General features: G+C 39.5%; 1 protein-coding gene across 2 annotated transcripts in view; it reads left to right on the forward strand.

Moving 5' to 3' along the window:
• CFAP95 (cilia and flagella associated protein 95) overlaps positions 1 to 14,007 on the forward strand; it is a 161,063-nt gene that overhangs the window by 10,363 nt on the left and 136,693 nt on the right. For both annotated transcript variants that reach the window (XM_061425511.1, XM_061425510.1), the window contains exon 3: positions 12,049 to 12,217. In XM_061425511.1, coding sequence (XP_061281495.1) covers positions 12,114 to 12,217 — 104 coding nt within the window. In that variant the 5' untranslated portion in view covers positions 12,049 to 12,113. The remainder of the gene's footprint in view (positions 1 to 12,048; positions 12,218 to 14,007) is intronic.

Below are 14,007 nucleotides of genomic sequence, written 5' to 3' on the forward strand. Positions count from 1 at the left end.
TTACTTTGTGCCTGGCACTGTGTTAAAGTAGCTTTACATATATTGCCTTTAACTATCAGCAATCCTATAAGGTAACTGCTTTGTTTTCCTCCATTATCTAGATGAGGAAAGTAGGGCTTAGAAAAGTGGCTTAACCCAAAGGCACATAATGAGTTAGTGGCTGAGCTGGATCTGGAACCAGATCAACTTTGTGACAGAGCCCATGTTCTTCTGTTGAGCCTCACAACCCAGTGCATGCCTTCCTCTAGAGAATGATTAGAAATTTGGTGGATTTTTTTTTTAATTGATGATAGCAAACTCTAGAATTCTGAATCACACACAGGATCCCTTCTCTTTTCTCTTTGGCTCAAAGCCACATTGATTAAATGAAAGGGTTTGATGACAACTTGTTTCTTCTTTCATTCTTCTCATATCCCCAAACTTAGCTTCAGTTCAGTTCAGTCACTCTGTCGTGTCTGACTCTGTGACCCCATGAATCGCAGCATGCCAGGCCCCCTGTCCATCACCAACTCGCGGAGTTTACTCAAACTCATGTCCATCGAGTCAGTGATGCCATCCAGCCATCTCATGCTCTGTCGTCCCCTTCTCCTCCTGCCCCCAATCCCTCCCAGCAACAGAGTCTTTTCCAATGAGTCAACTCTTCGCATGAGGTGGCCAAGTATTGGAGTTTCAGCTTCAGCATTAGTCCTTCCAGTGAACACCCAGGACTGATCTACTTTAGAATGGACTAGTTGGATCTCCTTGCAGTCCAAGGGACTCTCAAGAGTCTTCTCCAACACCACAGTTCAAAAGCGTCAATTCTTAGGTGCTCAGCTTTCTTCACAGTCCAACTCTCACATCCATGCATGACCACTGGAAAAACCACAGCCTTGACTAGGTGGACCTTTGTTGGCAAAGTAATGTCTCTGCTTTTTAATATGCTATCTAGGTTGGTCATAACTTTCCTTCCATCTTTTAATTTCATGGCTGCAGTCACCATCTGCAGTGATTTTAGAGCCCCGAAAAATAGTCTGATACTGTTTCCACTGTTTGCCATCTATTTGCCATAAAGTGATGGGACCAGATGCCATGATCTTAGTTTTCTGAATGTTGAGCTTTAAGCCAACTTTTTCACTCTCCTCTTTCACTTTCATCAAGAGGCTTTTTAGTTCCTCTTCACTTTCTGCCATAAGGGTGGTGTCATTTTCATATCTGAGATTATTGATATTTCTCCTGGCAATCTTGATTCTAGCTTGTGCTTCTTCCAGCCCAGTGTTTCTTATGATGTACTCTGCATATAAGTTAAATAAGCAGGGTGACAGTATACAGCCTTAACGTACTCCTTTTCCTATTTGGAACCAGTCTATTGTTCCATGTCCAGTTCTAACTGTTGCTTCCTGACCTGCATATAGGTTTCTCAAGAGGCAGATCAGGTGGTCTGGTGTTCCCATCTCTTTCAGAATTTTCCAGTCTATTGTGATCCACACAGTCAAAGGCTTTGGCATAGTCAATAAAGCAGAAATAGATGTTTTTCTGGAACTCTCTTGCTTTTCCATGATCCAGGGAATATTGGCAATTTGATCTCTGGTTCCTCTGCCTTTTCTAAAACCAGCTTGAACATCTGGAAGTTCACGGTTCACGTATTGCTGAAGCCTGGCTTGGAGAATTTTGAGCATTACTTTACTAGCATGTGAGATGAGTGCAATTGTGGGGTAGTTTGAGCATTCTTTGGTATTGCCTTTCTTTGGGATTGGAATGAAAACTGACCCTTTCTAGTCCTGTGGTCACTGCTGAGTTTTCCAAATTTGCTGGCATATTGAGTGCAGCACTTTCACAGCATCATCTTTCAGGATTTGAAATAGCTCAACTGTGATTCCATCACCTCCACTAGCTTTGTTCGTAGTGATGCTTTCTAAGGCCCACTTGACTTCACATTCTAGGATGTCTGGCTCGAGGTGAGTGATCACACCATCATGATTGTCTTGGTCATGAAGATCTTTTTTGTATAGTTCTGTGTATTCTTGCCACCTCTTCTTTATATCTTCTGCTTCTGTTAGTTCCATACCATTTCTGTCCTTTATCGAGCCCATCTTTGCATGAAATGTTCCCTTGGTATCTCTTATTTTCTTGAAGAGATCTCTAGTCTTTCCCATTCTGTTGTTTTCCTCTATTTCTTTGCATTGATTGCTGAGGAAGGCTTTCTTATCTTTTCTTGCTATTTTTGGAACTCTGCATTCAGATGCTTATATCTTTCCTTTTCTCCTTTGCTTTTGGCTTCTATTTTCACAGCTATTTGTAAGGCCTCCTCAGACAGTCATTTTGCTTTTTTGCATTCTTTTTCTTAGGGATGGTCTTGATCCCTGTCTCCTGTACAGTGTCATGAACCTCCATCCATAGTTCATCAGGCAGTCTGTCTATCAGATCTGGTCCCTTAAATCTATTTCTCACTTCCAATGTATAATCATAAGGGATTTTATTTAGGCCATAACTGAATGGCCTAGTGGTTTTCCCCACTTTCTTCAATTTAAATCTGAATTTGGCAATAAGAAGTTCATGATCTGAGACACAGTCAGCTCCTGGTCTTGTTTTTGCTGATTGTATAGAGCTTCTCCATCTTTGGCTGCAAAGAATATAATCTGTCTGATTTCGGTGTCTACCATCTGGTGATGTCCATGTGTAGAGTCTTCTCTTGTGTTGTTGGAAGAGGGTGTTTGCTATGACCAGTGTGTTCTCTTGGCAAAACTCTATTAGCCTTTACCCTGCTTAATTGCATACTTCAAAGCCAAATTTGCCTGTTACTCCAAGTGTTCCTTGACTTCCTACTTTTGCATTCCAGTCCCCTATAATGAAAAGCACATCTTTTTTGGGTGTTAGTTCTAAAAAGTCTTGTAGGTCTTCATAGAACTGTTCAACTTCATCTTCTTCAGCGTTACATGTCAGGGCATAGGCTTGGATATCCGTGATATTGAATGGTTTGCCTTGGAAACGAACAGATCATTCTGTCCTTTTTGAGATTGCATCCAAGTACTACATTTCAGACTCTTGTTGACCATGATGGCTACTCCATTTCTTCTAAGGAATTCCTGCCCACAGTAGTAGATATAATGGTCATCTGAGTTAAATTCACCCATTCCAGTCCATTTTAGTTCATTGATTCCTAGAATGTCGATATTCACTTTTGCCATCTCCTGTTTGACCACTTCCAATTTGCCTTGATTCATGGACCTAACATTCCAGGTTCCTATGCAATATTTCTCTTTACAGCATCAGATCTTGCTTCTATCACCAGTCACATCCACAAATGGATATTGTGTTTGCTTTGGCTCCATCCCTTCATTCTTTCTGGAGTTATTTCTCCACTGACCTCCAGTAGCATATTGGGCACTTACCAACCTGGGGAGTTCCTCTTTCAGTATCCTATCATTTTGCCTTTTCATACTGTTCATGGGGTTCTCAAGGCAAGAATACTGAAGTGGTTTGCCATTCCTTCTCCAATGGACTACATTCTGTCAGACCTCTCCACCATGGCCCATCCATCTTGGGTGGCCCTACATGGTATGTCTTAGTTTCATTGAGTTAGATAAGGCTTTGGTCTGTGTGATCAGATTGGCTAGTTTTCTGTGATTATGGTTTCAGTGTGTCTGCCTTCTGATGCCGTCTCGCAACACCTACCATCTTACTTGGGTTTCTCTTACCTTGGTCATGGGGTATCTCTTCATGGCTGTTCTAGCAAAGCACAGTCCTGCTCCTTACCTTGGACGAAGGGTATCTCTTCAGGGTCTCCCCTCCTGACCTTGAATGTGGATTAGCTCCTCTCAGCCCACCTGCGCCTGCGCAGCCACTGCTCCTTGGATGTAGGGTTGCTCCTCTTAGCCTTAGTGTTCCAATATTACTAACCCATTAGATTGTTGAAAATCCAACTATTATTGCCTTTGTGTAAAATTTCTAGAAAATAAGGATTTTATTGTGTAGTAAAAGTAGCATAGAATAGAAAAAAACACCAAAATTAGAATCTGAAAACCTGATTTTCAGTCCTGATTCTGCCCCTTTCTAGCTAGGTGTCTTTAGTCCAGCCTTTTGAAATTTTTTGAGGTGTCTGTTTTCTTAAGTTTAAATCGTCAATAACTGTTTTCCCTGCACCTCCCTCACAAAACACATGAAATATTAATCCAGTCAGCTCAGTCCATAATTAAGTAAAAACAAACAAAACAACCTTAAACATCTGTATCGTAAATTCTATCACTTTTAAATTAATTTCTAAGAAAACCGTTGGAGTACCATGTAAAAACATTTTAAGAATTTCATTGATTCACTCTGGGAAGCTAAGCCTAACTGATCTCTCTGTTTTTGATTTGGAGGTTTTAAGTTAGAATAGAAAATAGTTTTTAAAATAGTGGCAGTGTATCAGTCACTTTATGTTGAAAATCAATATTTAAGGCATATACTCAGAGGGAAAAGGCTCTTGAACACATTTTTCCTCTCTTTCAGTTCATGAATTGTAATTATAACAGTTAAGCAGGTGTGTGAAAAAGTGAAAGTTTTAGTCATTCAGTCGCGTCCAACTCTATGGGACCCCATGGACTGTAGCCCACCAGCCTCCTCTGTCCATGGAATTCTCAAGGCAACAATACTGGAGTGGGTAGCCATTTCCTTCTTCTCCAGGGGTTATTCCTGACCCAGGGATCGAACCTGGGTCTCCTGCACAGCAGGCAGATTCTTTACTATCTGAGCCACCAGGGAAGCCCAAGGAAGTGTGTATTCTGTAGTTATTATGAGAGTCCTGATGATTTCCCCAACACAGTATAAGAAAAAGTCATGAATAATATTTTCCTTCTTCAGCCTCCCCACAATTCTTTATTTTCTGATTCTAAATAGTATCCTTTTTTTTTTTTTTTTTGCCATGGCATATAAGCTGGAATCACTTTGACCTTGGCCAGAGCAAATAGAAGATTGATGAGATAGAGCTGACCCTTTGCTTCTGAATGACAGAGCTAGCTCAACATTCACAACATTCACCTTTTTTTCAATCCTTTTGCCCATGAGTCTCAATTCTTTCCTTCTGACCCTAATGTTCTCCTACTTTTCATGAGCTAGGGGAATTCCTTTATATGTTGACCTGGAAATCTGAATTTCAGTGGTCATTTTGGTGTGGATATAGTACTTGTAGGAGCAAATGAATGTGAAAGAAAAGAACAGTGTCAACAGAATAATGCTGCGCATGGAAGATCTCATTATGTCAATTTAAATGTATCGCACCAAACAATTTTCTTGTTGGTATTTGAAAGATTTTCATAGCTAAATATATAATTACACACATACATGAAGTCTGACATTTACTGCAAAATCTAAAGGCTTAAGACCTTTAAGAAGAATGAATGGATATACTTGATCTCAGAGTAAAAAGTCTTCTTTTACATGTTATGCAAGGCAGAAAATAAAAAACAAGATTGACAAATGATGTACATATGTATCACATTAATCAAATTTGAAAGACAAAGATAAAATCTAAAAAGACAGATAATCAACATCCTTAATAGATAAATAGCCCATATAAAAATCAGAGATGATAATCTAGTAACTATCCAATGAACATGTTATTATTGTTCAAAGGGAAATCTTTTAAAAAGAGGGGAATATAAATTATTAAATTACTAAATTATTAATTTACTAATGTAAATAACAATTATTATTTAATTATAATTAAAATATTTAATTAGTAATTAACATGGAAATGTTTGTAGAAAATGGGTTAAGATAAGGAGGAGACATTGTAGAGCATTTATTGTTGCAAGGGAGTTCAAATTAATGGAGCTGATAGTCTCATTAGAATATGTTATGTGGGTTCCACTATCAGTGGCACCAGGTATTCCCTAAGTTAATGATATTGTAATAGAAAACCCGTAAGAAAATAAACCAAAGGGTAACTGCAGTTGAAGCTATGTGTTATCTAACTTGTTCTATCTTAAGGAAAATTCTGGGGACAAGTTTGGGAGAGAAATAGTACACATTATAATATGAAATTACAAGGGGTAATAGTGAGCTGTCAGCAAAACTTAAGGAACTTCTTGGGAGCTGTAACCCTATTGACTCTCCTGCCAATGAAAATGTGATTAGTGCACATAATGTTTTCTGGATTCATATTGCCTCACCTGTTCTACTGAGCAGCCATCAGTGGTTGGGTGAAATTCATGGATTTGGCAATTATAAAGAGACTTCTGATGTGGTGGCTTTTGTAAACTACTTGAGAGTTTAGTATTGATGTCAGCTTGCAAATTGGATTCCTTTCCTTTTTCTCTTCTTTTTGTATGCCACCAAGAATGTCTGTGCCCCCACTAAAGCAGTTTAAAATGAGAATACAGAGCAGAACATGAGAAAATATTAATGCAAACTAGTGGTCAAATGCAATTTCAAATAATAACTCTTCATCAAACAAATTTTCAAAGATTTTTAAAATGTTAATACTCCATATTGTCATATACTAAGGGTTTTATCCCAAGATCACCCCACCTCAATTTTTTTTTTTTTACTGACAGAATCCTCATGTTTACTCTAGGAGAGACTCCAGATATGTTTAAGGGTTAACTGTAAAGTCTTTCTGGTGGTTCCATTCTCCTTATCAGTGACTGGCTTACAAGAGGGCATGTCACCCACTTCCATCCAGTGAGACCTGAGGGAAGTTTGCTATTTGGTTCCTGGGAAGTATTTCCTCTTCCTAGGAAGGAGACACAAGGAGATATGATCCATTTTTATCTCTGGTCTGGTTTTCCTGGGATGTTCAGCCCAGAACTGCTTCAGCTATCTTGTAATCTTGAGGGGACTCAGCCTGAGGGCAATGCAGAGAGAAGAAGAATGACTTTATTGAGCCATTTAATCAAGCAGTACTGAAAACTGCTCTATCACTGGTCCTTTTTAATTGAGATATTTTTCCTTATTAACCAGTTTTCACTGGGGCTTTCTTTTCCTTTTAGCTGAATGCAACCTAGTATATGAAATGACCACAAGAACTTTAGTTTACTGCTAATAGACAGTTGGTTTAGTATTTTAATATTTTCAGAAGGAAATTTGATGAAACCAAAAAAAGATTTTGATCCAGCAAAGCCACTTTAGTAGGAAGTTTTAATAAGTATATATTAGCTTCGAGTTTACATATGATAATATTGCTTATAATAGTGAAAAATTGTAAAAATTAAATTTGAAAAAATAAGGGACAATGATTAAATGAGTTTAGACTATTCAAACAGTGCCATGTTCCTTTTCACCAATCAAAATAAAATTATTTAAAAATAAAGTAAACTCCGGCCTCTTGACAAACCTATATGCAGGTCAGGAAGCAACAGTTGGAACTGGACATGGAACAATAGACTGGTTCCAAATAGGAAAAGGAGTACATCAAGGCTGTATATTGTCACCCTGCTTATTTAACTTCTATGCAGAGCACATCATGAGAAACACTGGGCTGGAAGAAGCACAAGCTGGAATCAAGATTTCCAGGAGAAATATCAATAACCTCAGATATGCAGATGACACCACCCTTATGGCAGAAAGTGAAGAGGAACTAAAAAGCCTCTTGATGAAAGTGAAAGAGGAGAGTGAAAAAGTTGGCTTAAAGCTCAACATTCAGAAAACGAAGATCATGGCATCCTGTCCCATCACTTCATGGCAAACAGATGGGGAAACAATGGAAACAGTCAGAGACTATTTTCTTGGGCTCCAAAATCGCTGCAGATGGTGATTGCAGCCATGAAATTAAGAGACGCTTACTCCTTGGAAGGAAAGTTATGACCAACCTAGATAGCATATTCAAAAGCAAAGACATTACTTTGCCAACAAAGGTCCATCTAGTCAAGGCTATGGTTTTTCCAGTAGTCATGTATGGATGTGAGAGTTGGACTGTGAAGAAAGCTGAACGCCGAAGAATTGATGCTTTTGAACTGTGGTGTTGGAAAAGACTCTTGAGAGTCCCTTGGACTGCAAGGAGATCCAACCAGTCCATCCTAAAGGAGATCAGTCCTGGGTGTTCTTTGGAAGGACTGATGCTAAAGCTGAAACTCCAATACTTTGGCCACCTCATGCGAAGAGTTGACTCATTGGAAAAGACTCTGATGCTGGGAGGGATTGGGGGCAGGAGGAGAAGGGGACGACAGAGGATGAGATGGCTGGATGGCATCACCAAATCGATGGACGTGGGTTTGAGTGAACTCTGGGAGTTGTTGATGGACAGGGAGGCCTGGCGTGCTGCAATTCATGGGGTTGCAAGGAGTCGGACATGACTGAGCAACTGAACTGAACTGAACTCCTTAGTTATGGCTATAATGATTATATGTATATGTAAGAAAATATATTACCACAAAGAAAATATGATTTTAGTTGATCATGCATATACCTTGTGTTTTTTTATTTTGTACACTCAAACTTTTTGAGTGTCAACAGTATGCCATTCAGGTAGCTGCTGGTGATAACAGTGGTTTTATGAAAATTAAGTCTCTATACTCATGGAGGTTACATTCTAGCAAATAAGACAACAACCAAGTTAGAAAGGAAATAAAGAAGATTGTTTGATTTTCTAACAAAGGAAAAAATAGGGTTATATGATGGAGAATTAATGTATTGGTGATTGCAGGCAACTCAGAAGGATAGTCTGGGAGGCTTTTTCTGAGGTGGAACATGATGGGTGAGATCTGTCCATGCATAAAGTGAGGAGAAGAGTGACTAAGGAGGTGGAACAGCAAATTGAAAAGTTCAAATGTGGAAAAGAATGCAGCAAACAATAGAAGTAGAATGATACCAGAGTGGTTGGTGACAGATGATGGAGGGGGAAAGCAGTACCAAATGGCATCAGAGAGTTGGACAGAATCCTACTTGTGTGTAAGGGCTTGTAAGCCACATAGTGTGTTGAGATTTCATTCCAAGAGCCAGAGGATGCCACTGAATTATTTTAAGCTGCGAATGACATGTTATGACTATCATTCCCTGGCTGCTATGTAGAGAATGGATTGTAGAAGCAGGGAGAACAATTAAGAATCTATGGTCAGATGAGAGATGGCCGTAAGAAACAGTAATTTGGAGAAAATTAGACCAGGTAAAGATATATTTTAGAGGAAGAATGAAACATTTTTTCTAATTGGCTTTATGTTGGTGTGATGTATGTTGCTGTATGTTGGTGTAGTGGTGATGAGAGAAATAGCTAAACAAGTGTAAATCTCAAAATAGGTTTGTTACATATGTAAATCTGGCATTCAGGGGTAATATTGAGGCTGAACACTGTATCCAGAAGGTGGTACAAAATATTGATTTGCCTTTCCCACTGAGTCACCTTTCATCCTATTTAGAGTCTTTCTTAGATAAACATCTAAGGACTGATTTTCATTTTCCTCATTGTTCCACCCTCCATGCCTTTTTCTGTTCCTGTGCTTTCCCCCCAAAGCCCTTGATCAATCCTGAAGAGGCTAAATTACATCCTTCAGATTCTGTGTATCATTGATCCTTTGGATGCATTGTAGTGAAATGTATGTAAGACAAACTTTTCTTAGGAAAACTCTGGTGCATTACTACATTAACAGGTGACATGAGTTAGAAAGGAAAGAAAGGCCAAAACATAATACTCAGACAAAGAGGGTATAGGAAAATGAACACACTCATGCATTGCTGGAAGGAGTATAAATTGTTAACAACCTTTCTGGAAGGCTATTTGGAACATAGATCAAAAGTAATAAAGATATGCTTAACTTTTGAGAGATAAATACAATTTCTGTTACAGATACAATTTGTATGATACACATATATGATAAATACAATTTCTCTGTTACAGATGCCACGCTTTTTTTGATGTGGAAGTCACCATGCATTCAGGAAAATATTTATTTATGGGGTGTTAATGGCAGCATTCCTTATAATAATGAAGAATAGGAAACAATAAATATTTAACAATAGAAGACATTGTATGGACTACCCAGACTTTGAAATGTACTCCTGTTATTAACATTTACATTGTGGAATGTTTAATGTTAACATATAATTGAGTAAAGAAAGTTATAAAATACTTTGTATGTTGTGATGACATGACAACAAGTACAATTGGAAATTTTTATACCCAAATATTAATAGTGATGTTGGTATTGTGACCTCCCTCTCTTCCTTCATTGGTTTTGTCCCTCCTTTCCTCAGTCTTTCTTTCCTTCTTTCCTTTGTTTCTCTTTCTTTCTTATTTTCTACAATGCCTATATATAGGGCTTCCCTGGTAGTTCAGTCGGTAAAGAATCTGCCTGCAATGTGGGGGACCCAGGTTTGATCCCTGGGTCAGGAAGATCCTCTGGAGAAGGGAATGGCAACCCATTCCAGTTGCCTGGAGAATTCCATGGACAGAGAGGAGCCTGGTGGGCTCCAGTCCATGGGGTCACAAAGACTTGGTTGCAATTAAGTGACCAAGACACACATATATAGGACAGAAAAATCTTGAGGTTTAAAAAAGAAAATTGCTGCTATTTTAATGATATGTTGCAAATTGACAGAATCAGGAGCTCTGTTACAGATGCTGACATGAATATTAACCATGATTAATATCAAAGAAGGAATTTGCAAGGCAAAGAGAGAAGTATGTTTAGTACATAATTGTTTTTACCTCATCTTCCCCTTGAAAATATTTGCTGACATATTTAGGCCTCAAAGATTGAAAATGAACATCTGGACCATGTCATGATCACACTTAGAGTCAAATGAGCTGTTGGTCCTTGTGCATTGGGCATGAAGGAGAACAACAGATGAGAATTCTTGAGAGCTCAGTTCAGTTCAGTTCAGTTCAGTCACTCAGTTGTGTCTGACTCTTTGCGACCCCATGAACTGCAGCACGCCAGGCCTCCTTGTCCATCACCAACTCCCGGAGTCCACCCAAACCCATGTCCATTGTGTCGGTGATGCCATCCAACCATCTCATCCTCTGTCATTCCCTTCTCCTCCTGCCCTCAATCTTTCCCAGCATCAGGGTCTTTTCCAATGAGTCAGCTCTTCGCATTAGGTGGCCAAAGTATTGGAGTTTCAGCATCAACATCAGTCCCTCCGATGAACATCCAGGACTGATCTCCTTTAGAATGGACTGGTTGGATCTCCTTGCAGTCCAGGGGACTCTCAAGAGTCTTCTCCGACACCGCAGTTCAAAACCATCAATTCTTCAGTGCTCAGCTTTCTTTATAGTCCAACTCTCACATCCATACATGACTACTGGAAAAACCATAGCCTTGACTAGACAGACTTTTGTTGGCAAAGTAATGTCTCTGCTCTTTAATATGCTGTCTAGGTTGGACATAAAGCAAGCGTCTTAATTTCATGGCTGCAATCACCATCTGCAGTGATTTTGGAGCCCAGAAAAATAAAGTCAGCCACTGTTTCCCCATCTGTTTGCCATGAAGTGATGGGACCAGATGCCATGATCTTAGTTTTCTGAATGTTGAGTTTTAAGCCAACTTTTTCACTCTTCTCTTTCACTTTCATCAGTGGTGCCTATATGGATGTATAACCAAAAGTTCAGTTCCTGTCTCTGAGTCTGAATGAGAATAATGAGGACAAAGCTTTGAGGATAAAAGAAAGAGAAATTTATTAATTTGCCAGAAAATGAGGAAGGCAGCAGACTACCATCCTACTCTCTAAAAGAGGGCAGGTCTATTGAAAGAGAATTTTGAGGGTAGGGGTCGCAGAACTACATAACAGGAGACCTTGCTGGGCTGGCGCTACTTCTTTTGATATTTCCGTTGATTCACGGTCATTGTGGCTGTCAGCCTCCAGTCAAGATATTCTGTTTTTCTGTTGACTGCTTGATCCTATGCACCTATGATTCAAGAAGAACTATTCAAATGAGACAGCACTTATCAGCATAACTAGCCAAGAGAAATAGCATGTGTACATTTTTTGATTTAATGCATGAGTTAAAAGAGATGGTTAATCAAATGTTTAACTCTATATTCAGCTATAGATGTTGCTTGTCCCCTTAATGCAAGAGAACCCAAGAATAAATAGTGTTTTAAAACCTCCCTCAGGGCAAAGTTCACTTCAGGGTCTTTCCTTCTCCTATTCCCTCAGCTTGTAGAAGTTGGAAGTCTGCATTTGAAGTTTGATGTAAAGCATATGGCATCTTCTAGAGGCCTATGAGATGCACAACACTGCTCTCGTGTCCCTGCCTCCTCACCTTACTTATGCTGCCCTCTCTGCCTTTACTGCCCTTTCTTCCTCAAATGGTACCTGGCTCCAGGTAAGAAATACTACTATTAGAAGTTATCTAGAAATTCTAGCCTTGGACAGAAGACAAAAGTCTTTATATTCCTCTATAAAATATACAAGCCCTGCCTACCTAATCTGAGAAGTAGAATGTGCACAGTCACTATATTGACAGTGTCAGTTGGAAGCTCAGACTGATGGAAAAACTAGATACATGCTCCTTGGGTAAATCAAGCAGGGTTTAACTATCTAGAGTATGTAAAAGAAATCAGCACAGCCATGGTATACATCACAGAGGTCAGCAACATATTTCAGGACAGATGGGATTCCACCTTTTGAAATCCTCACTATTGGGTGCCTGAAAGCGGATAAGGTAATCAGATAGTGAAGTGAAAGTCGCTGAGTTGTGTCCGACTCTCTGCGACCCCATGGACTTATATAGTCCATGTAATTCTCCAGGGCAGACTACTAGAGTGGGTAGTCTTTCCCTTCTCGAGGGGATCTTCCCAACACAGGGATCAAACCCAGGCCTCCCACACTGCAGGTTGATTCTTTACCAGCTGAGCCACAAGGGAAGTTCACTGGGTGCATAGGTACAGATAATTCTAAATAAAAATCATTTCAGTCTTCATAGTCTTTCTCTTTACATTTTGACTAAAGTACCCAAGAGTGGATCAGTTCTCTAAATAGACTAGCCTGGATATGTGCTGGGGACCATTTCTTTGAAGCCAGGAGCACCTTTTTAAACTCAGATTTATACTGTAGAAATAAATGTAGACTAACCAAATGAAAACAAGCAAAGGCTATTTATTCAGAGCTTGCTATAGTAAGCAAGTCAGTCACTGTCACTTGTATTTTAGCAGAGACTCAAAGGCAGACAGTTCAGTTCAGTTGCTCAGTTGTGTCCAACTGTTTGCGACCCCATGGACTGCAGCATGCCAGGCTTCCCTGTCCATCACCAACTCCTGGAGCTTGCTCAAACTCATATCCATCGAGTTGGTGATGCCATCCAACCATCTCATCCTCTGTTGTCCCCTTCTCCTCCTGCCGTCAATCTTTCCCAGCATCAGGGTCTTTTCCAGTGGATCAGTTCTTCACATCAGGTGGCCAAAGTATTTGACTTTCAGCTTCAGCATCAGTCCTTCCAATGAATAGTCAGGACTGATTTCCTTTAGGACTGGTTTGACTGATCGCCTTGAAGTCCAAGGGAATCTCAAATGTCTTCTCGAATACCACAGTTCAAAAGCATCAATTCTTCAGTGCTCAGCTTTCTTTATGGTTCAACTCGCACATCCATACATGACTACTGGAAAAACCATAGCTTGGACTAGCTTTGACAGAACTTTGTTGGCAAAATAATATCTCTGCTTTTTAATATGCTGTCTAGGTTGGTCATAGCTTTTCTTCCAAGGAGCAAGCATCTTTTAATTTCATGGCTGCATTCACCATCTGCAGTGATTTTAGAGCCCAAGAAAACAAGGTCTGTCACTGTTTCCATTGTTTCCCCATCTATTTGCCATGAAGTGATGGGACCAGATGCTATGATCTTAGTTTACTGAATGTTGAGTTTTAAGTCAGCTTTTTCACTTTCCTCTTTCACTTTCATCAAGAGGCTCTTTAGTTCTTCTTCACTTTCTGCCATAATGGTGGTGTCATCTGCATATCTGAGGTTATTGATATTTCTCCTGGAAATCTTAATTCCAGCTTGTGCTTCATCCAGCCTGCCATTTCACATACTGTACTCTTCATATAAGTTAAATAAGCAGGGTGACAATATACAGCCTTGACATACTCCTTTCCCAATTTTGAACTGGTCTGTTGTCC

The sequence above is a fragment of the Bos javanicus genome, chromosome 8 (genome assembly GCF_032452875.1).
Source record: "Bos javanicus breed banteng chromosome 8, ARS-OSU_banteng_1.0, whole genome shotgun sequence".
In the NCBI taxonomy this organism is placed as follows: Eukaryota; Metazoa; Chordata; class Mammalia; order Artiodactyla; family Bovidae; genus Bos; species Bos javanicus.